The sequence below is a fragment of the Limulus polyphemus genome, unplaced genomic scaffold (assembly GCF_000517525.1).
Source record: "Limulus polyphemus unplaced genomic scaffold, Limulus_polyphemus-2.1.2 Scaffold8, whole genome shotgun sequence".
NCBI classification, from domain to species: Eukaryota; Metazoa; Arthropoda; class Merostomata; order Xiphosura; family Limulidae; genus Limulus; species Limulus polyphemus.
Genome location: NW_013665618.1, coordinates 284,991 through 309,936, shown reverse-complemented (window position 1 = coordinate 309,936; position 24,946 = coordinate 284,991). Strand labels below are relative to the sequence as shown.

General features: G+C 31.6%; 1 protein-coding gene across 1 annotated transcript in view; it reads right to left on the bottom strand.

The window, feature by feature from the left end:
• Positions 1-24,946, bottom strand: part of LOC106477493 (carbonic anhydrase-related protein 10-like) — a 146,746-nt gene that overhangs the window by 35,504 nt on the left and 86,296 nt on the right. Inside the window, exons 5-6 of the mRNA XM_022381668.1 lie at positions 11,770-11,871; positions 5,080-5,146 (exon numbers count right to left, since the gene is read on the bottom strand). Coding sequence (XP_022237376.1) covers positions 5,080-5,146; positions 11,770-11,871 — 169 coding nt within the window. The remainder of the gene's footprint in view (positions 1-5,079; positions 5,147-11,769; positions 11,872-24,946) is intronic.

The window sequence follows — 24,946 nt, the reverse complement described above, 5'->3', positions numbered from 1 at the left end:
AGACATGATGCATGTAGAGAAGTTAATTTTTCCAAGATTGTGCTGACACAGACCGAAGGAAAGATGAACAAAAAATGTACTGCTGACACAGACCGAAGGAAAGATGATCAGAAAGTGTACTGCTGACACAGACCGAAGGAAAGATGAACAGAAAGTGTACTGCTGACACAGACCGAAGGAAAGATGAACAAAAATGTTACTGCTGACACAGACCGAAGGAAAGATGAACAAAAAGTGTACTGCTGACACAGACCGAAGGAAAGATGAACAAAAAGTGTACTGCTGACACAGACCGAAGGAAAGATGAACAAAAAATGTACTTCTCACTAACAGGGTACCTTGATAATGTTGTCAAAGAGAATGTGGCGGATTAACGTGCGCGTACCCTTAATCACTGGCTTACTTTTCATCCTCATTAATGAGTTTAGCAGCATTTTTATAGTTGAAAGAACAGTTTCTGTTTTTCATCAAAACGCTCAGATGGTAAATGTGTTAAATAAAAACAAACCATAATATTGGCAAAATAAAGCACTTTTCAAATATTATGTGTGCATGTTTTCTTTTAGCAAAGACACTTCAGGCTATCTGCTATGTCCACTGAGGGGAATCGAACCCATAATTTGAGCGTTGTAAAGCCGTAGATTTACCACTGTCCCAGCGGGGGAGTTTTCAAATATTAATGAATGCAAATATTTAATATATATATGTATGTTTAGTTTATATGATTTATTTTATTTTGACTAAATTTCAATATTAGCCATGTATCTTTAACACTACTCCTCAGCATTCGTTTGGTACTTATAACAATACAATCTAACACAGGGCGTAAAAGTAAAACAAGAAAAATCCTCAATAGCCGCGGCACTTGAAATTCTTTTAGGCAGGATTAGAGTAAATTAATTTGTGAAACCTTTTTTTTTCTTTTTTATTAGCTATGTTTTTGTCCACCAGCAATACTAATCGTGAGGCGCGAGTATACCCAATTCGATTTTATTACTCATCAGGATCTCTACTAGCCTACCTTCAAATTAAAATTCTTTTTGGCAGAATTATAATAAATTACTATATGAGACCCTGAGCGTGGTCAAATTCAATCGAAAGGGTTTGACCTCCTGAGTACAAAACTGCCATTATATCTCAAATCAGTAAAGAGATGACGGAGCTATGAGCTAAAAGTTTGTACTTGAAAAGAAAAAGTCATAGCCATTCTATGAGCCGTTAAGCAGCGGCTAAAATTGGAAATTTATCACTGTATGAATAACGCCTCTATGGCATATAATATTATCTAATAGAAAGAAGATCAGTTACAAGAACTTATAATTACTATACGTTAAGAGTAATTATTAATTTACATTTATCTACAGCTTTCTGGCCATTGAACTGATATGACTGTAAGAAGGTGTTAACAGTTGGAGGTTTTTGCAGAGAACTAACTCCTAGATTACCTCATCAATTTATAAGTTCTGGATCCTGGATTACATGAACGGTCTGTAAGATCGAGACTCTTAGATTGCTTGAGCAATCTAATATTAATAATTCTTTGAATACTTGAGCAAACTACAAGTTATGGTTTCTGGAACACTTTAATATTCCGTAGATACAGAATTATAGATTACTTGAATATCTGTAGCTAGAAGTTATGGAATACTTGAATAATTTGTAGTTATAAACTCCTGAATTACTTGAATAATTTGTAGTTCCAAACCTTCGGATTACTTAAATTATGTGTAGTTCCAAACCTCTGGATTACTTGAATTATGCGTAGTTACAGATCTCTGGATTACTTGAATTATGCGTATTTACAGATCTCTGGATTACTTGAATTGTGTGTAGTTACAGATCTATGGATTAGTTGAATAATATGTAGTTACAGACATCTAAGTTACTTGAATGGTGTATAAGTTAGAGATTAGTTGAATTTCCACCGTGGGTATCGAAACCCAACTTTTGACGCTATAAGCCCACTAACTTACCGTTGAGCCACCCGGGGAGCAACATAATTAGAATACTGTAGAGTTGCTTAACTCGGCACTAAGAGGATCCTGCATGAAAAATATAGTTTGATGATATGTTAAAATTTTTCAGCGTGTGCATATGTGAGCATTTGCACATCCATTCACTCCCGTAATCGTTGAAATTAATTTGAATCTAGTAACACTAATAAAACCTATAGCTAAACAGGAATGATAAATAAATCTATGCAGCATGTTTGATGATATGATTTTATGGTCATAGAGGTTTTTAATAAAGGGTGGTCAGTACTCTCTTTCAAAATATAGGTGAGCTCTGATTTGAATACTGTAGAATAACCGATAATCTTGTTTTAATTTTACATCGGAATGCACGCTCCTTGATAACCTTAATACCTTAACTTTAGCTCAGAGTAATCTGAAAAACGTAAATCCAAAAGTGAAATTTCAGTGCACAGTTAATTAGGATATAAATACTCGTGAAATTTCTGCTTAGAGTGAATAAGGCTTAATAAATAAAGTTGAAGTTGTAGAACAGCTAGAAATTAATAATGATAATAAGAAAGAAGTGTGTTAAAAAAGAGCACAGTTAAAGGGTACGTTGGACGCGGTTTTCTCAAATTACTATAGAATGTGCAGAAGTTCAAAAAAAAATCAAATTTTTACGAATTTTATACTAAAATATCTTCGTTAATTTTGACAAGCATGTAACAGGAATGATACCCTAATAAACTGGACGTGATACACTAGCATGAAACATTAAAGACAGATTGTCAGTTAATTTTGTAATTTACAGAAGAGCTGTAATTAATTACATATTCATAACTTGACTACATATTGAAAGTAAAAACATTGTTTTAACTCCTTAAAGAAAATGTTGCTTGTAAACTAAACATTTTTGATTATCTCTAGCGGTTCTGTCAAAAAGGAAAAAAAAACAATAATAATAGCAATTGTTTTATTAAATTATTGCTCAGTACAGACACCAAACACACACAGGGGATTACATTTTATTGTTTAAATAGTTTATTAAGGTGTAGGAGTTTTTGAGCGCTACCGCTGAGTTGAATTACGAGACATTAAATTTTTGGAATTTGCTCAATCAGTTACGGATGATAGAAATGTTCTGCATGTGTTTTTTTTCTAATACCTCTTAGGCTTCACTCTTAAAGAGTAGAGAGATAAAAAGTTCATTACACACAAGAAACTTTACATAAAAAACAATCCGGACTTACTTGAATAACGCACATTCAAGGTATTGTTACAGTAATATGATAGATTAAAAGTTGTGTTTATTTTTCAAAAATTACAGTAACAGTAATAAGATATAGCTGACATTTAACATTGCAAAAGTATCACTATAGTAATATTATTTCTGACGTTGCACGTAGCAAAAACGTCAAGATAATGACACAATATCTCTGCCTTCGGTCAAACACAGTAAACGCATCGCTATGGTAATACATGTCTGACGTTAAATGTGGTATGAGTATCATAATAGCAATATATTATGTTTGGCGTTAAATTTAATAAACGCATCACTATGGTAGTACAGAGTGTCTGGCGTTAAATGTGGTAAAAGTATTATAATGTCAATACATTATGTTTTGCGCTAAATTTAGTATAAGTATCGCTACCGTAATGCAGTATATCTGGCATTAAATGTAATAAAACCATTGTCATAGTAACACAAGATATCTGGTATTAAATATAGCAAACGTACCACATCAATACATTTACAAATTTTGGATTAAAAGGGTGCATTTATCGAAGTATTATCGATGTATTTACATTTGAATAAGGCTGTTACAGAATTTTTTTTATTTGCTGAAAGATGTGACTTTTAATGTTTTAATTATTACTTTGTACTCATTAGCATATTTAGGTGAATAGATAAATATTTATGCTCATTAATTAGAACAAAATTACGTTGCGATTCCCTTTCACATTAAGAAATATTACCATTAAGCTGAAAATAATTTTAACAGTAAAATATATATATACATATTTTTACATATAAACTAACTAAGATTTGTTTTAATGAAGAATCGAATTCATTATTTCTTAAGTGCCGAAACATGTGTAGAGAAACTTGTGTTCGATATCACGCTTAAATTTGAACTTATAAATTTATTTCATCTGTAATTCACCAATACATTCAAGACAAAAATCAGAGCACGTTTAGTAGGAATTACAGCATATGAAAATTTGCATTTAAATAACATAATTCACGAAAGCTTATTTTCCAACTATCAGAAATTAAAGTCCTTGACTTTTTTAGAAACTTCAGACTTAATTATTTTTGTATTAGCAGAATTCTTAGTTTTAGATAATTAAGTTTAACTTCATTCAAAAAATAGCAAAAACATTTGGGCAATTATTATTGCGTATTAGTCTCAACTCTAGCTATTCAATCATCAATTTCAAGAACTGCGTATCAGTATATCTTACAGAAGATCTGTAAGCGAAAATAAATGCTAATGAAGTAATTACCCACAGATATATATATACATAGCGATGATATGTTGAAATAGAAACAAATATAATACGTATGACATGAATTAGCTACACTATCAAACATAACACGGCAGATTATCTTATATAGTGAATGAAATGAATAACTTACATTACCAAGCATATCACAATAGAACATCTTATTCAGTAAATAAAATTAATAAGCTACATATAAAAATACCTCTATACGATAATGTATTTTAAGACAAATTATGCTGTTTATTTCTGAAATCAAAACAGACGACGTTTATAGCATAATATAAGATTTCTTGATAAAAAAACAAAACAAAACAGGAGTTCACTAGTTTTGGCAACGGTTGATGCAATAATCAGGACTCAAATGTAGCCAGTAAATTAAATAAAGAAACGATAAGTACGTTGTTAAACATACATTGATAGAGTATTTGCTCAGTATATAAAATGAATTGTTAAATATTCCAAGATGGAGTATTTCATCTAGTAAATAAAGTAACAAAATACATTGTTATACATACCTCGAAAGCGTATTTTTTCAATATAAAATGAATTGTTAAATATTCCAAGATGGAGTATTTCATCTAGTAAATAAAGTAACAAAATACATTGTTATACATACCTCGAAAGCGTATTTTTTCAAGCTGGTTTGTTAGAATTCGAAGTTCCGCATTTGAAAGATCACCAGACTGTTAAAATAAATACCAGTATCTTACAAATATTTCAAAAGTCCATTACATACACCCAAGAATGCATTTTATATCCTTTTTCTACTACTGAAACATAATCTGTAACTTGAGTAGAATAGAGTCCATCACATATTATAATAAGAACAAGTTAAAAAACACCATTCATCTTCATATATTCACAAAGATTGTGCCATTAGATTTTTATAGGGCATACAATTCTGTTGGGTTCTAGAATTTTGTTTCAGCTTTTTAAATATTTACTCAAAGGCTCTGAAACGCTGTCTGGAACAGAAAAATTATCTTTATATCGTCTTGTTTTTATGTTGACAGTCTTGACATTTGATAATGTTTTATTAGCACTATTTAAGTACGAAGTTTTAATTAGTGAAATGCTTTAGACCAAAATTTTAGGATGTTCAGACTTTATTATAAAACAACAACTAAACATACGCATCTGAAATTTTAAATCATTCACATTCAGCAATACGTAAGGTATGGAATTTTGTTTCATTGAAAAACGTTTTGGTGAGAAGAGTATAATAGTATTTTAATTTTGTAGCCTTTACAAATCAAACTTTCAAATTAATTTAATATTCATAATTTATTACAGTTTATAACTTATTATAATTTATTATAATACTTATGCTTAATATATTAAATTATTTGTTTGGTTTCTATTGAAGTACTCTCAAGTTCTAGATTTTTTTCACATTTCGATTGGCAGATTTTTAAATTTATTAATAAACTAAAACAACAAAATTTGAGATGTTATGAGTTACTCCTTTGTTGATTAAGTATACAAAGAAACCTGTTAAAATTATCAAACCATGGACATTTATTATTGAGTTCTATTCTTGTTATAACTTCCAGTATTTATTATATATTGCAGGAAACTCGGATTCGGTTGAGATTAATTCAACTTCAAAGTAGCTAAAACCGAGAAAGCAAATTTAAAATTTATTTTCAGATGAGCTATATTTCATAAGTAATACTCTACTTGCAACTAAGGTATTTTACTTATATAGTAATAATACAGAGGTAAGTATACTGTTTGTATAAGGAGACCGGTGATCTGTGATTACAATAAAACAACGTTTCTGCAATAAGAAAACACAAATGTTAGAAGAGTTGTCTAGAAAATGGTTCTTCCTCTTCTTGTGCGTGTTTACCTTATCATTATATAAATATATCTATACACACAGTTATTTTGGCTTATTTAATTTCTGATGTTATCGTAGGGCCTGTGAAGTTATCTTGGAAAATAGGCAGTTGCTATGCCCCATCATCACGTTTATGGATAATTATTATACCCGTGTAATAGAAAAACGTGTTTGGAATAATAAAGATAAATTTAACTTAGTGGTATTGAAAAAAAAATGGATCGTCGGTAAATACATATTTCAGTTTACATAATTTGTTGTTTTTTTTTTAGAAATGCAAGAGATATTCCCCATCAACACGTAATTTTCTATGGCCTTATCATTACGTGTCTTAGCTCGTGGGATTCATATTTTAATAAATATTTTTTATTCATTGAAATTCACATTTCCATATCCAACACTAGATTTCTTTATTCCTTCTGTTTCATTTCACTTCATAAACAATGCATATGTTTTCCTGAAACAGATAAGTATACTACATTAACTCAATGTGCAAATAACTGTTACTATCAAATATGAAATTATATATACATATGCCATTTTTCTTCTCTTTCCTAGTATACATCTTGGGCTTTATTTCATTAGGTAATTGATTATTTTCTAAAGCAAAAACACATCTAAACTCTTAATGTCCCAGTTGCCCAATGGCTGATCCATATCTGAGAGGTTCTTTTCCTCTAATTCCCAAAGACAAAAGGCGAGTTAATAAAAAACTCATTATTTATCACCATATCTACTTTTTTTACATATCAACTGAATTCATCACTACTATTAAAAAAAACAAAAGTCGTTTTCGTAGAATGTCTCGCAGAACAACTATTTTTAGAGCATGAGAGGTCTTTATTTTTAAAGAATATGCAATAAGAAACGAGAAGCATATTAAGTTAATGTTATAAATAAAACATAACATGACACATGAATTATTGATAAGAAATAGCATGTCCCTCTTCTACTTCAAGGTTCTTAAGAGAATGAATTTTACTAAAAATCAAACTGAATTTCTCTACATTTGACAGATGTTTCAATTTCCAACTAAAAATAAAAAAACAACAACTAATTGAACTAAATGAGATCGACAAAAACAAACCGTTAAATTATTTGTAGTATTTACTTGTTTGTTTCAGACATTCACCGAAAGATACAAAAGAGCTATCTGCATTAGCCGTTCCCGATATTTTGCACTATTAATCTAGAAGGAAAGCAGCTAGTCACTAAACTTCATCCTCTATTTTAGTGTTAGTGCTTTATTTTTCTATTTTGGTTCAGTTTAGAGCAGCTATAACTTTAAAAATCAGGTGAGCATACAATAACGTCCTTCATCAAATAGAATATTACTGTCATCAAGCTATCTATAGATCAGAAGGAATGAAAGTTTCTTGAGTCAGTCCTTGAAGTTGAATTTGGAATAATAAAATAGAATAAATAGGGATATGTTCTTAAAGCTTAGAGATATTTGCCAATGACGTCAATCGTATGACGTCATATTTAGAGGTAAAAAGCAGCTTTTGTGGTTAAATCCAATATGTGTTTATGACAGAAAAGAACGTCATTTTAACTTAACTTATGATATATAGACTGTATTGTGGATATTACGCTTGTAGAGGGAATTTGTTTCGTTAAAACGTGTTCACATTGTCTCTTGTTTAGCGTAGGCAGTTGGAACTAAATACACCTAATAACACACACGTTTTACATTTATTAGAATTTTAAACGTTAAACTCCTCGTCTTCAGTACAAAATATGGCAAACTAAACCACCTCGTCAGGAAAGATACATGTCATTGTCGACCTCAAATCTTGATTTGCAAAACATGTTAATGATATCTGATTTTTGGTTTGTTCTCAATCTTATTTAAGGTTTGAAAGCAGCTTTAAAGGTCCTCATCTTATTTGCTACTAGTAGAGTACCTAGCGTTGTTTGGATGAAAATGGCTATTCTGAGTTGTTTTGATTAAATCAACCATATTAATCGTGATTTTATGTGAAAAACGTCAGAAAGATTTCTTTACCTAACTAAATATTTTGATTAAAAAATATAAAAATAACAATCTGCGAAAAGAATAAAAATTTGCTAAAGCTATTTTGATCAATGCAAGACCCGGTACATTGCTCATACTCCTTGCGTGTGCTTTGCATGATATTTTAGTTTTTCAAAATAAAATTCTCTATCTTTTAGTGTCCAGAGTTCTGCTGTGTAGTCAAGTGTCGTTTGCAACCTATTCTGACTTTATTAGCGTTCCATATAATGAATAATTGATTTATTCTTTTCTCGTTGCAACAAAACGTAAATGAAAATTTTCCGATACCAAACATTTATGTAAAGTCATCGTATAGCTGATTCTTGCGAGTGCACGCAATCAAAGCAAAGGATGTGGCTGAAGCAAACCTATTTAGTTGAGGGAGTGTGCACACATGTTCGAGAGAAAGCACTAGTCTTTTTCAATTTAAGGGGAGCTAGAGAGTAGGCGTGTATGTGTAAAAAAGAGAGGGGGAAACACAAATGAAGGCTCTACGAAGTCTCTAAATCGTTCTAACACGTAACTGATCACGGTTAGAATGATTAGGAGAAGTCCTCACACAGAGAAGAAACGTAATAATAGCCCTCCTAATCATACATTACCAAAAATATCCGGCATTATCAATTTGAGACCAACTGGTCGTCCTGTTTGCCAAAAATTGCTGTTTGATCACTTTGGCCTCAAAACAGCCTCTGAGCCCTCTGCCATGTTACTTCCCGCACAAAGTTGTATCTGTACCCAGAGTTTGGAGTTTGTGACTTTAAATATATATATATAGAGAGAGATAGACAGACCTACTTAAAACAAATTTTTCGATACTAAAGGGGTATTTTGAAAATGCAGTGAGGACAGCTTTACACTAACATAATAATACCTAAAGTCTGGTACGAAACAAAATTGAGTTTACTCTTCATAGGTCTAAATAAAACTACATCACTACAGTTAAAGTGATAAATGTCGACACAAAATTATTAAAAGCTAAGTTCTGATAGCAGAGGAAACAATAAATAAACCTCCAACTGAAACTTTATATTACACAAAAACAAAACGTTAAGCCTAACAAGACTGTTCCTCCCTTTCGGCTGCGCTACCAGCAAAAAGCAAATGAAGAAAATCGTTCTTTATAGATTTAAAGTAAACTCTGCCTATGTGTTGAATTATTCAAGCTATCAGCTCGTACAATTGAATATCAAGCTAGGCCACGCCAGGTTTCTTGGTAACGAAATACAACACACACATTATTCCTGACTAATGTTTGAAGAGTAAAATTTTAATGACATATATTAGCATTTGTTGAAATACAGAACATATAGAATAGTTACCTTTTCTAGTCAGTATATATGTAATTTATTGCAAATTACAGCAACACAGATTAACAGTTGTGTATTTTTGCTCATATTTTAGTATGATGTTTGAGCGTTACAAAAAGACTTAAAATCTGATAATTTCCTCTTTTACTATACAACTGCCAAACGGTAGCTCAGCGAGCTTATAACGTTAAAACTCGAGTTTCGATATCCGCGGTAGACACAGATAGCCTATAGTGTAGTTTTGGGGTAAGCACATACAGAGTGTAGTAATTCGAAACAATCTCTAAAGTTTGTTTATTTGTTTGTTGTTGAGGAATTGCACAATGAGCTATCTGTAATTTGCACATCGCAGGAATCGAACTCGAGCTTTAGCATTATAAGTCCTCAGGCTTACCGCAGAATTCCTTTTCACTGAACTGGGCGTACTTTAGTGATTAGCGTGCTAGTACTGTGACTCAAAGGATTCACGGTTCGAATTCCGTTGCCGTAAAAACTCGCTCCGCACTTTGGGGCCGTCGTTGCGCTAATAGAGTGACGGTTAAATTCCGCTATTCGGTTACATAAGAATATCCCAAGAGTTCGCACTGGGTGCTGTTGAGTAAAATATCTTACCTCTAGTCTATTACTTCAAAATTAAAGACGGCTACACGCCGTCATCCACTGTGAAGGTTTGTATGGAATTATGAAACATTTTCACCCTTACATGACATTTTCTGGTTATTGTAAATATTTTCAACTGAAAATGTTCATGTAATGTTTAAGAAGTTATGGTTAAGCCGTATTTCTGTATATATTGCCGTAAAAATAGGTAAATAAAACATAAGAAGTGGACAGTGACTGTTATCATGACTAACTGCATGAACTGAAACTGTCTTTCTTCCGACACATTTATGAAAGTGGAATTATGCATTCAAATGAAATTAATTCCAGATCCAGTTCTACTAAAATAAGTAAATTGTTAAGTTTGAATTTCCCATTCGCCTAACATTAAACAATGCTTCACTGCAGTTACTAAAATTTTCAATGAATGATTAATCATTTTTTAAGTACGTGAAAGTACTTAACAAAACGCGTGGTACTTAAAACTATTACATCACCGTACATTCTTAGTTCAGTAAAATTGTTACAACAAACGGCATTTTGAGGTATTTGGAAAAATCCTTCCAGAAATGTTAGTTTTCAAAACACAAGATAAGTTGATGCTCTTATTGTGACAGGTTGTGTGTTAAACCTTTTATATCTTAAACACAGAGGAATATAGCCGCCGGCTTATTCACGAAACAAGCGTTAGATTTTAAATACAGTTTTTGTGAGCAGCACAACCTACACTTGAAATGGGTTTTGAATGAATTTTTCTAACGTGAAATGAAATTTTACTACTCAGGATCTATTAACTATCAGTAGCTAAAAATGCTAATGACGTGAACACGATAAGAGCAGCCTTGAGTGTATTTCATCTGAACATTTATCACAATGTCGTCATAACATTTTATAGAACAAAGGGCTCTAATATTTTAAACATTTCAAGTTTTGCTATATAAATCAAGGGGTTTTAAACAAATTCCTAATGGTTCAAGATCTGCTCTATAATTCCAGGGATTATAAATAGATTCGCAAATATTCTAAATTCTGCTGTATAAGTCAATAAGCTTTAAATATATTTTTAGAAGTTCTATGTTTTTCTTTATAAGTTAAGATTTTTTAAATAAATTCTTAAGAGTTCTATGTGCTACTTCATAAGTCAAGGGTTCTAGATAGATTCGTGAAGATTCTAAATTTCATTTTGAATTTGGTTCGTGCTAGGTATTCTCTCTTAAGATATTTCTATATATTTACTAAACTATTTAAGATTGACTTAAATACTGTATTTATCTACAAAATAAAACACAGATACAAGGCTTAATCTAAATATATCTAGTGTAAAGATACCTTCTTATTAAGATATTATAAACGTTTAAGGATTTTGCAACACATACACACAGAGCAAAAATTTCATAAATTCCTAAAACAACAACAGTTACAATACATGCTTAGATCCTCAAATGATTTTTATTTTAGAGCATTTCCTGAGAAGAATTTAGAATCAACTGTAGATAACTTACACTGTTTTTGGTGAAAGGTTAAACAGTTACTTACCTGTAACATAACGGATACACCTACCAGTCCTTGGTTTTTATGTAATCTTACTGCTTCAGTAATATTTGGGTACAGATCGGAGTTGTAACCAATTATCTGTAACTGAAAGACAAATATTTAATTACATTACAATATCATGTAATATAATAGTTTGTCTAATATTTTTAAGCATACATGACTAAATTTGTTTATGTAGCAGAAATGAAGACTTAATTGAAGTTTTCCCCATAGCACACTAAGTTATTAAATACACATGAATAGAGAAGGTTAATAACACTCTGTATGAGTAATTTGCATATGGTAATATATTTTCATGTTGCCATAGATGCCACAGGTGACAAGTTTAAACAAGTTTACATTTAATTCAGGGCACATTCCTAATCATCAGAAAATCCAATCCCGGTTAGATTTATGGCTGAATAAATAAATCACAGTCCTGTCCGATGAAGGATATTTATATAGCGATATTTTCAAACGTTGAGAGTCAAAAGACACAATGTGCAACAGAGAAGTAAAAAAAGTTCGGACAGCAGAGTGTTTAGGGGAGCAACTGGTTCCGGAACAACGCCCCAACCCTATCCAAAGCAATAATTTCATTAAAAGGCGAAGTTATAATTACGAAAGAGAACCTTCCGACCCACAAAGTCATTACTTTGAAGCTGGGAATATCTCCTACTATCATTACAAAATATTGAATAATGGTTTGTAGTTGGTTAAGGCTTATAAACCAAAAACTTAAGTTTCCAGCCACACCTCGAAGTCTGTAAGTCACCACAAACCCATTCAACTACATTGTTGTCCAGTTTTCTTATGTAGCTCTAATTAGCTATAGTAAGTATATATAATTATATTGTCATTTCTGATACAAGGGTAAATTTTAGTTTCGTTCTAAGCACATTGCTTACTCTGATCGGAAGTTAATATTAATTAATTGCGCATTTGGATTGCTTTTACTTTGTCTTGGAAGCTGACGTCTCACGTACAGTGGATGGTCTGTGGAAAGTTTGTCAAGAGGATTAGTCTAAAATTGATTAGAAGATTGCTACAATGAAAATTGGTGTGTAGAGCAATAGTGTGTATACATGTATGTGTGTGTGTATAAAGCAATACAATAGAATATCTGCACTCTGTCCACCACAGGGAATTGAATCTCGGATTTTTAGCGTTGTAACTCCTTCAACTTATCGCTGACCCCAATGGGAGGACAATAGTACATAATCATATTTATCAGAATGGGCGTGATCGACGCGACGATGAAGGAAGTAGCAATACTCACTGTCTATACAGCTTTGTTTAATCGACTTAGTTAAACAAAAATTCGGGATAACATAATTGACCATATGTACGAATAAAATAAAATAAATCAAAACAAAAAAATTTTTGGATTGAAAAATACATTAATAATCGTATATCGTCATTGGCATAATTTTCCGTCATAAAAGAAGATCATGTAAGCATAGCATATAACATTATTAGTTTTACTAAAAAGCAGGAAGACAACGAGTATCAATACTGATCATGCATACTGCTGCCCTATTTTGTAACGACTAATTGACATATCGATTATATAAAGCGAAGCAATAAAGTTTATAACTTCCACATGCGTTTCTTTTTACATTTATAAATTTCAATATGTTATTATATCCATTTCTTATATTACAATCTGATATTTAAAAAGACATTTCTTGCCTGATGATGTTTGTTCGATTTTTTGGAGTATATGTTCTTCACATAACTCAAAGTAAATATTTGTGTCGCATAAGCTAACCCTACTTAATATTGTTTGTTTTTAAAAGTTGACACTCGAAGAATACACATAGTGATTCCTCATTTAGAAGCAACTAGAAGCACATGTCGTCTGCCACAGTTATAACATTCTTATAACTTAAAGTGAAAAGTGTGTTTAGGAGGATATTGCGATTCGAATCTTGGACCTTTCGCTTCGCGGTCCTTCAAACTAACACTAGATAAAACCAATTCAAATATAATGAATAAACATTATCACTATCGGAAAGTGAGATATAAATGATAGAATGTGAAATGCAATCCATTGATCTATAGGGTGCTTCAAAGTCGGTTGCCATCGTAATATTGAAGGAATTAATACTTTTTTTTTGTTTCTGTACAAAGTTATTTGATAATAGCTTTGAGCATTTATGAACGAGTGGAAGTGATCTGGACTGAACGTCTTCAGCAATTTATCAGTTCCTAGGGCGGTTATTTCGATCATATTCTGTAAACGTCTAAAAATATTCGGCCTATGGAAAACGACTTTCGGAACATCCTCCATAATGAAGTTATGGATAGCCATTGGAACCCATCCTGAGAACACGGAAACATTGACATTAATTTTAGATAAGAATATGACAGTGATGTTCATTGAAGAGGTATAACAGAATAGAATGTAAAAAGGGGATGCGAAGTTCATGAATTAATAATTAATGAAAAAGAGAGGAATCAGAGATATGGTTTGAAAAGAAATTATAAATGATACACTTATTAGGCAAATTAATTAAAAAATGTAATAGAAAATATAATGAATAGACACAGTTTATAAATGAGTAAGGTCAAAATAAACAACTGTATCTTTACTGGCAAATAATAAATTTAAGGTCGTACATCATTTAAATCAAAATGAAGATTATGGCCGTATTCTTTTTCTATATTTATATAAACCCAATTTGATAGTCAGAGGACCTGTCACTGATCACATTGGTTGACAAGTTCGTTTTTGTTGATAGAAGATTTATGGTATGGCACAGCCTGATGGTTAGGGCACTTAACTCGCAGTTTACAGGTTGCAGGTTTGAATCTCCGTTACCGAACATGCTCGCCTTTTCAACTGTGGAGGTGTTTTAATGTGACAGTCAATCCCACTACTTGTTGGCAAAAGATTACCCCAAGAGTTGGCGGTGGGTGATGTTGTCTACTTGTCTTCCCTCTAGTCTATCTCTGCTAAATTATGGACGACTAGCACAGATAGCTTTGCGTGAAATTCAAAACTAAACAAACATTAAAAGTCACCAATACTTTAGATCCGTGTGTAAAAGCCACTAATACTTTAGATCCGTGTGTTGCAATTGCAGTTTAAATTCTTAATGCAGTTATGTGATGTGTGAATGAATTTTTTTATTTTCCTCAAGACTTACGAATATTGAGTTTTTATGTTATGAAGCTATCGAATGTTCTTATTCTACACATTAGGCCATAATGAATTACTTGTATAATTAAAACTGTTTACGTCAGTATATCATTGGAATTCACCTTACGCTTCTTTGTTTTGATATGTCATGGTAATTCAGTCAGATTAATGTGTCACTTACCAAGTTCATATCCATTTTTTTAAAAAAAGAGGGAGATACAGAGAAAAGAATCGACATTAATTTTCAATTGAACTTTTAATGAAAATACATTTTGTACGTGTATCTCAAGAGGAGGAGATGAACATTTTACATTTATTATTAAATGTTTGAACGGGACTTTGATAACATGCTGATTAACGTTTTTTTATTGCATGACATTCTGTGTATGTAATCAAACGTGATAAACCGCACTATACTCTAGAGTAATCTCCTCCAAGTCAAATAATTCATGTTTCTTTTTACATGTATATATGTGTGTGTGAGGGTGAAGAATGATTTATAAAGCTACTTCAAAATTCGAAGAATGCTTTGATATTTTAAATTTTAAATTGTTAATTAAAATTCCAAATTAAGGAAAGAAATTAATAATTTTGAAAAGGCTATATCATGTAGAAAAACATATACCCCTTGCTAGAATTAGAATTTTTCACAGAATTGACGAAAAATCTTTCCCAATTATTGCTATTTTCCAGTGGGGGGGGGGACATTTTTGTTGAAATAAACTACCCAATCCGGTTTTTCTTAATTTGAACTGAAAAATTTTGTACATTGTTACTGGATAAAAAGAAGGCATTTCAAACACTCTTTTAACGTTGGGGCTGCGAAAAGTGATTTGAAGTGGTAAGGTGACTGAAATCCGTCAGTGCATCACGAGCTTAACGGCCAAGCACAAGAAACATGGAAGTCTCCAAATGACAGATTGAGGTATTCAGGAACTGTTTAGAACCACCTTTGTAAATACTGTGCAGCAAGCCGAGTGCAATATTATGCCTGTAGCTGCTTTCAAAGTGTTCCTGTCTGCTCATTCTACAGGTGAAATCGTTGTATCTCATTTGAAAGCTAAACATAAAAAGGTGATATCAGAAGCATAAAAGGTTGACAATTGCTTAATTATAATGCTGAAAATGTGGCATTATTGATATATACTGAATTTACTCCCAGCAGTTAGACCTTAGTACTAGCTAGTATGGAGACTTGAGGATTCTGTATTTTTTTTAAATTATCAATTAACAAATGAAAACTTTTCTTGAAGTTGTCTAAAAAAAGATACGTCTTTGGGAGTTTCCGGATTGAACTTACTTGTAATATTCAACAAATTGTAGTGTAAAGACACCTCTTGGCTCCTGAGGGACGTGTTAAAAATATTAAGATACTACAATTACACAAATTATTCATTAATATAACAGGCAAGGATAAAATGAACGAACATTCAGTCATAGCCGTTTAAAAACTTGTCACTTTGGGGGTTTAATAACAGAAATTTGGAATGTCTATTTTCGATATAGTTTACACATTTATTTTGAAAATTTAACTTTTAACATTTTTTGTGTGATAAATTTTGAATAAAGTCGTCTTTTTCTAATTTGAATTTTTGATAATAAATGTTTCAGTATTTATGATACTTGTTAAACCTATGATTTTATTTAGATATATTGATGATAGCATATTAGGCTGTGATGAAACATTAGTTTTATATAATAAATATATATAGAGACATGTATTAGTTGTTCAAATATACTTGTTAGAAACTGATATTCATGCTGTGTAATTTTACAATAAAAGACGAAGATATACATGTATAGTTATAAACTATGTTTGTAATTTTCGTAAATAGTATATTAGTGTATCTTGAAGATTTGTTAATAAATGTTTCAGTATGCTTGTCAAGTCTATGATTTTATATTGTTGTTCTAAAGTATATTCTGCAATGATAAACAGTAACTATGTTGAATTTATAAAATTTGAAAGGATAATCACTTGATTTATAATTAAAAGTCATTTTAAGATTATAACTGTCAACTCTTGTTCAATTATAAACTATGTTCATTTGTAAAAAATGTATTTGATACTTTTATGAACTATTAAGGTTAAATGTCATAGAGTAATAGAATTTTTGATCTGTCAGAAAATATTTATTATATACATTTGAATAATTATAAACTGACGCGACTTTAGTCTTGTAAATATCATTACAAAATAGAAACAATATATTTTACCAAAAAGGCACATGTCTGTGTGTTACATTTTTTTTAAATTCCAGACCTTCAATGCTATTGACCTTTTATTCTGCAAGTGGTAAGAGAGGACTGGTTATTTGGCTATGTGACGACCTCTCCTGCCCTTTGTTTTTCCTAAAAATCAAAGATATCAACTACATTTGAATTGGACCTCTTTGATGCCCCCAGTAGCGGACTTACAACGCAAAAAAACTGGGTTTCGATACCCGTAGTGGGCAGATCACAGACAGCCTCTTGTGGTAAGTGTTCCTCCTTTAAATAGTTTCTATAATAGTAAAGTGATTGATTAAACAGTAAGTCATTCGTTTATCACATTTAGTTATAGCAAAATAATTTACTAGTTTACTAACTATTTGAAAACAGAGCTACATACATATAAGGCTAGCATAAGAATATGTTTTAAGCCAACTATTATAACTAGTGAAACAGGCATTATATATATTTATAAAATGAAACAGTAAGCTTGCATGTTAAATATTTATGTTATCCTGGAAAATCCGTTCCTTTTCAGGACGATAACCTTAAAGAGTATGCTATGCAAATTGTATATAGAAGCGAAAACTATAGCACGGAACGTTAAACGTGTACGAAATAGAAACTTAAACCGTAAAAAATACAATTGGCTGTAGAATAATAATGTGACTGTCTCCTTCTATATTTATAAAAACGAAACATTAGGTATGATAAAATCCTTTCAGAAGAAATAATTGTAAAAGTATGTAAAGTAAATTATTGGCTATGCTATAATATTTTCCTCGTTCATACAATGGATAAATTAAGATAGTATGTGTGATAAGAACTGGCATATGTGATACACTATGCTTTAATGGTTGTCTCGTTAAAATAATGGTTTTACTTGTAACTATTTAGGACATATAATTAAATACAGAAGCGAAAACTACAATGTTGATGATGTAATCTCATGTTGAGACACCCTACGATGAGTTCATCATCCTATTGAACTATCCGCTTAAATACCATCCACCCTAGCAGTACTAACCTTAGTAACAGAATTTGCCAAGCAATACTATGTCTATAGTACCCTAGTAACACAATCCACTTAGTAACACTATTCGCCTTTGTAAAAAGCATGTAACACAGTTAAATATATATATATATGAAAACTATAAACATAAGTTGAGACAAGTTGAAATCTTTATGCAGTCCTGCGGAAGTATAGAAGCACCATCGGCCTTTTAAGACGTACGTAATGAAATGCATAAATTAAAACTATAAACATATGTTGAGCCAAGTTGGAATCTGTATAGTAACAGTATCTGCCTTTGTGAGACACATACAATATGCCTAGTAAGACCACTCGCCTACAGAAACTTAGTAATACCAGCTGCCTATACAAACACTACTGTTAGCAACACAATCCATCTATAGAACCTTAGTAAGGCCACTCGCCTACAGAAACTTAGTAATACCAGCTGCCTATACAAACACTACTCTTAGCAACACAATCCATCTACAGAACCTTAGTAACACCATCCACATATAGAATCTTGGTAACAGCTTATACTAACAGGCCTGGTATCGAACTATGATGTCACCCGTCGACTAAGACAGTGGTACCTTTTGGTGCCACTTACAGGAACTATGACTTTATTTTCACTGGTGTTTGTCACTATGACATCATCGTCTCTATCCCCCTGAGAAGAATATTCAGTTGGAAAAATCATGTGTTCTTATCTTACACTAACTGGATACAACTTATTTTTTTAATCACAAATCATGTGATACAACAAAGAAATATGATTGTCTTCGAAAAAAAATGTAAATCTAACATGTAATTAATATAATTACAAGTACTCAAGCTAACTAATTTAGAAAACCTATTTGTCAAATAAGTGAAAAAAATACAAACAAACCAGTGAAAAAAGTTCCAGTATTTGTTTACCAATACAGTGGTAAAGGTTTACGTACACGGAGTTGAAAACTAGAACTGAAGACGCTTTTACAGACCCTAGAGCATTTTAATTTTCTTCTGTATTTCTTCTGAAAATTATCTAAAGCCTAGAAGAAAAATCATGGGTACAGTTTGACATTAAGGCTACTTCCATTTGCTACACTGGGGTTTCTGCTCAGATTAAAAACAAGGGAAGAAAAAGGATGCTTCTCTTTTAATTACATTCTTTCTTGAACTGTATAGCATCAGCGAAAAATCAGCTCATCACATACGAGTCTATTTATGTTTGCTTCGATCGTGGAAGTAGTTTAATAATTAGAATCAAGGGAACAAAGTGATGGTATTGTCGTTTAACTCTAAGTAACAGTGGCGTGCGTGCAAGATGGCCATATACTTCAAAAAAAAAAAAAGACGGATTTAATGTTTAATGTTCTTTAAAATAAGAAATTCGTCTAAGACGAAGTTAATTAAAATTCAAAATGAGCTCTCATACAAATAGACTTTATACCTTCTGCTTTTTTTGTTCTAGATCTATCCTTTTTACTCAATGTTAATATTATTTGATGTTTGTACTAAAGTTCTCATAAAAGGTAGATCAAACTTAATAGATCAGTTGTGTGTATATTAGTGAGATATCCAACTTTTATACCAGTGCAACACAATATGTTCGTTTGAACTGAAGCTGTAGTTTATCCTTATGTTTATACATTGTTATGCCTGTAACTTGAACCACATTGAATTATAACATAAGGACAATCATAGAGGTTAGTTACTTGAATCTTCATGAACGTCTTTCATATCTGTTGATAAATGAAATACGTCAAATGTTTAGAACTGAACAATTTAAACTTTTGCTTAATCAAAGAAAATATCATTAGCTAAGCATATTGCCTAAAATATATGAAAATGATGAACTAATAAAGCAAAGTTTTCTGAAAAAATATGTTTAAAATGTTAAACTAATTGAATCAACAAATGTTCGTACAGGTTGTACAGTTTGTGTAAGTTATATCTACAGTCTGTTTATGTATAACACCAATCGATAAGCAGACAATCAGATATATATATACTACGTTTTGTGGTATATTAATCTTATTGCTTTGTAAACTGCCTGATTGTGTGGGCCTCCTAGTGGCACAGCGGTATGCCCGTGGACATACAACGCTAGAAACCGGGTTTCGATACCCGTGGTGGGCAGAGCACAGATAGCTCATTGTGTAGCTTTGTGCTTAACTTCAAAAAACAAACAAACTGATTGTGTGGAATTTACTGCTCAAATTCGAAATTTGCCATTTGGTCTTAAATCTTCTGAAAATAACTTAGCTAACTAGTTTTATTCTAATTCTTTTCTTTCAAATACCTGAAGTAAAAGTCTAATACTGTAAACAAATTGTTGAAATATTCGTTCCGAGTTTTAAACTTTATATTTTATGGTTTTGAAAAAACGAATTGGTTTTCACGTATGCCGAGTTTTTTTTTTTACCAAGATGTCTCAAAACTAAACAAAGCAGAAAAAAAACCTATAAGCTATAAAGTCAACATGTTAAATATGAAATTTAAATTACACAAAAACAGTTGAATTATATTTCGATTTCCCGTTTACACGAAGTAAAATGTTAACAATTGAAAGAAAATATTTTTCTAAGTGATTAATTACCTTCAGTATTTTTACTGGAAATTTCTGAAGTTGAAGAAAGATCTTGTGGTAATTTCGGTTAAAATATTTATTTTACTAAATTAAAAAAGAAGTATAATTTTATAAAGTGACCTCTGCGAAGTTCAATAGGTTTGTTGGTGTTTTGTCTTTGTTTTTTTTATTGTTATTACTAGTGTAAAGCCACCTGCACTCTGTCCACCTCGGGAAATCAAATCCCGGATTTTATTGTTGTAAGTTAGTAAGTTTACCGCTTACACAGTGGGAGACCAATATATTTTTTGAGTGCAACTTCAAGGTCTTCAAAGTAAAGAAATTATTTAATCGTTTATTGCAAGCGGTCAAGTTTTTTCGAAATAAATTAAACCAAAATCATATTTTATTTATCCTTTATAACAAATTGACAGATTGAATGTGTATAAATAAGAAAAAGAAGATTCAAATATTCAAGTAAAAAAAAAGTGATGTTTAACAAGCTATTAAACATATTTCTAAATGTAATGCTATTTTCTGTACATATTTTGTTAGTAGAAGGGTGGATTATTAATAATGCATATAGATTAAAAAACAAACGTTAAGAAGGTTTGAAAGTCAAACGTCCTACAAGTCACGAGTCAAATGGTAAAATCAACACAAACCAAATCGCGAATAGTCTTGAATGTGGTTAACTATACAAATAATGTATTATATAAGTTAAAACTTATAAACTTGCATCATATTAGTGAGCCAACATCAACCAGCTGTAACGTGCAATTTTAGCCAACACCAGGGAACAAGTAGCAAGTATTCAGATAGAGTAGTAGCATATACTTAGCTGAGCTATTCTATCAAGTAGCTCTTTTTTTAATTCAAACACTTTATTTACCATTTATTTAACTATAATTACTGGTTTAAGCATATGAAAAGTTTCTTTAAGTTAACATTTAACGGTCAACATTTAATGCACTACATTCACCCATCACTAAAGGCACAAGTTAATAATATATCTTTAACAGTGTATAGCACCCATATAACAACACTTTTGAGTCTCTCAATTTAGTATTAGTATTTTCAGCTTTGACAAACGCCTTATGCACACATGGGATAAATGATCATGTCGGAGACTAGACTCCGATATTAAGATATAATTGTCCATATCTTACTGGGCAAACAGTCAGCAGCACTCGCCGTCACGAGGGCTTTGTCCGGCTTTTTGAACCAAATAAAATAACTAACTGTAACTTTTATAACGTATTCAGCGGTACCGCGCCTCCAATCTTGAACCTTTCAATATGCTAACCACTAAGCCACGCCCATTCCGTGCTAATTTTTCTCGGCGACTTTACACACAGCAAAAAAATGTGAAACGGCATTCCTTCTCTGAAAGTATAAAGTGCTTAACAATTTTAAATATTCCCTAAAGGAAAGTATGGATACTAAAGCTAACTTTCAGACATAAAAATCGAATTATTTTCCAGAAAAAATATTTTATTTCTGTAATGTAGTATGTTTGTATTATCCCACTGAAAATAAGTGTCGATTGAACTAGCTGTTAAATTTACGTTTAGTATAAGTGGATATTAGAATTTATTACATTAATTACATATCAAATCAGCTTCGTGGCTCATGTTATATGCCAACACAGATACATCCGTTGTGATTTACCTAATAAAGAGAAGCTATTAGATTTTTATAAGCACAATTAAAAATGCGACGGAGCTTCATGACCAAATTGAAAATGTGGAAAAAGATTTGTTAAGCTAACCATAGTTTCCAGTAACGTCTAGAAAAAAAATAATTAAGAAATTTGAAAAAAAAACATTCTAGTAACTGCTACAAAAAACCTTGTTACGAAGTTTAAAACAACTTCTAACGTCAAGAAACATTCTATTTGTCCCACTTTGCATTCGAAATAATTACTACCTTAAAAAAATTTTTTTTCAATGTAAAAGTTTATTCTGTCTTTCATGTTTATGTTGCTTATACAGTATTGTGTTTGTAACCATATCTTATATTTCCGGTAAAAAATATTTCATTTTTTTTTCAAACAGTAAGCTAATATATATTCAATATATATCAAATATTACTTTATTTAGCTTTCAAATTTTCAATGTAAAATCTTATAAATATGAGAAGCTTGGGAATATTTTTGAAGTCTTCAGTATATACATAATAAGAGATAAACTTGTGATTGGTTAAAAACAAACCAAAATAATTGTTTCATTTTGACGTAAAGACACGATAAGTATTTTTTTCGAAGAGCTGGGCGTGGTCTAGCAATTAGCGCGACGGGATGAAAAACGAACGGTCCAAGGCACGAAATGTGATCTGCTAAACACGCTCAGCACTTTCTGTTGTAAGAGCATTAGAAAAGAGACAATCAGTCCTTTCATATATACGGACTAAGCCCTTATGGTGGTGAGTGTTGCTGGATGACTGCTCTTCTTTTGGTCAGTAATTCCAAATTATGGACGTCTCTACTTGAACCCTAGAAGATTAGCTCACGGGTGCATAAGGTGCCGTTGAGGTTGAATTTTAGAGATTTCAGTTCCATTAAATTTTAGTTATCTAGCTTCGTTTTTATTCATCAGTAATAGTGATTTGTTAATATTGAGATAATAAGGATCAGTTTAATTGCCTGCCATGTGTCGTGAATGATGACATTTCCATTGTACAGTCTATGACACACATCTACAACCTGACTTCCATCTGAATACAATGGAGAACCAAATCAAAATGCCATTCTGCTATGTAGGTTTAACATATCGGATTAAATTTTCATTTTTATTCATGGCATTTTAATATTAGATTTATTGATTCACTATCCGACATTTAGAATGATATATTTTTTAATGTTTTTCAGCCAATTATCTCTGTATAAAATACATCGGATAGTCGTTACAAGCGTGTAGTTCAATGCGGGTCTTCACTACAGCAGTCCGTATCATGTTGATTGATCTTTTAGTTGTCTCTCGAGAACTTGGAACGTCAGAAATGTCGCTATGAGATTCAGTGAACAACGAATGACACTGGATGAAAACTCACATCAAGCCATCAAACGTGACCGCACCAAATGGTGTTAGTCAAAATAGGATCAATAGTTGAAAACGGTGAATTCTATCTCGCTTGTGTCCAAAAAGAAAAAAAAACACGGTTAAAATTTATAAAATGGAACAAAACTGGACAAAAAAAAAACTACAGCATTATTAAACGACGATTTTTGTTTCTACTCTTCTTTAAAGTATGTCGAAAAAAGGAGAAAAGTCAGATTAAAACATAAAAGAACAGAATAAATCTTTTTTGGTACATGAGAACAATACTTGATTAACGGTAATAAATGCATTTTTTGAATACCAAGACGAAATACAAAGGTGGTTCATTTTGTTGCAAGTATTTCCATTAAACTCGGGTTCTTCTTTCAATGCTTGATTTTTTTTTTTCTAGATTAACTAAGTGTTAATCCGAAATCTGAACTTCTTTGCAAAAGTAGTCTTTGTAATAACGTAAAATAGTGTATAGCTGAAGATGTCCAAGACTGATTGAGCAAAAGAAAAAGCTCAGAGTTTGTGCACGTGGATAAACCAACTTGTGTACTTCACAATATGATGGTATTTCTCTGTAGACATAAGTGACTTTTTCTCTCTAAAAAGTTTCATCACTATTCTTATTAAATACCTTAAGCTTAGCATGGTCTAGTGGTTAGGTGATTCCACTGGTGATCTGCTGGTCATGGAATAGAATCCCTTCACTGAACATATTTGCCCTTTCATCCGTGAGGAGATTATAGTGTGACGGTCAATCCCACTATTCATTGGTAAAGAGTAGCTCAAGAGTTGGCGATGGGTGATGTTGACTAGCTGCCTTCCCTCTAATCTACCACTTTAAAATTAGGGAAGACTATTGCAGATAACCCTCAAGTAGCTTTGGGTGAAATTTAACAAAGCCAACAAACAAACGATAAAACATCTTTGTTGAAATTACTATAAATTAAAATATTCAGCTTGTACATGTTCAGCAATCAGTAAATTATAATTGAGGCAGTACCTAAAACTGTAACATTCTAGTCCTAACACCAACATAAACGATTATACAATTAGTAACGGGACGTATTTTTCAGAAAAAATACTAAGTCCATGGATGTTTAAAATGTGTTCATTAGATATTGAAATCGTTTAGCGTACTATGTTATATACATTAGTTTATTTGGAGTTGTCTCTTTATTCAAAAAAGTGAAAAGATAGCGCTTACAAAT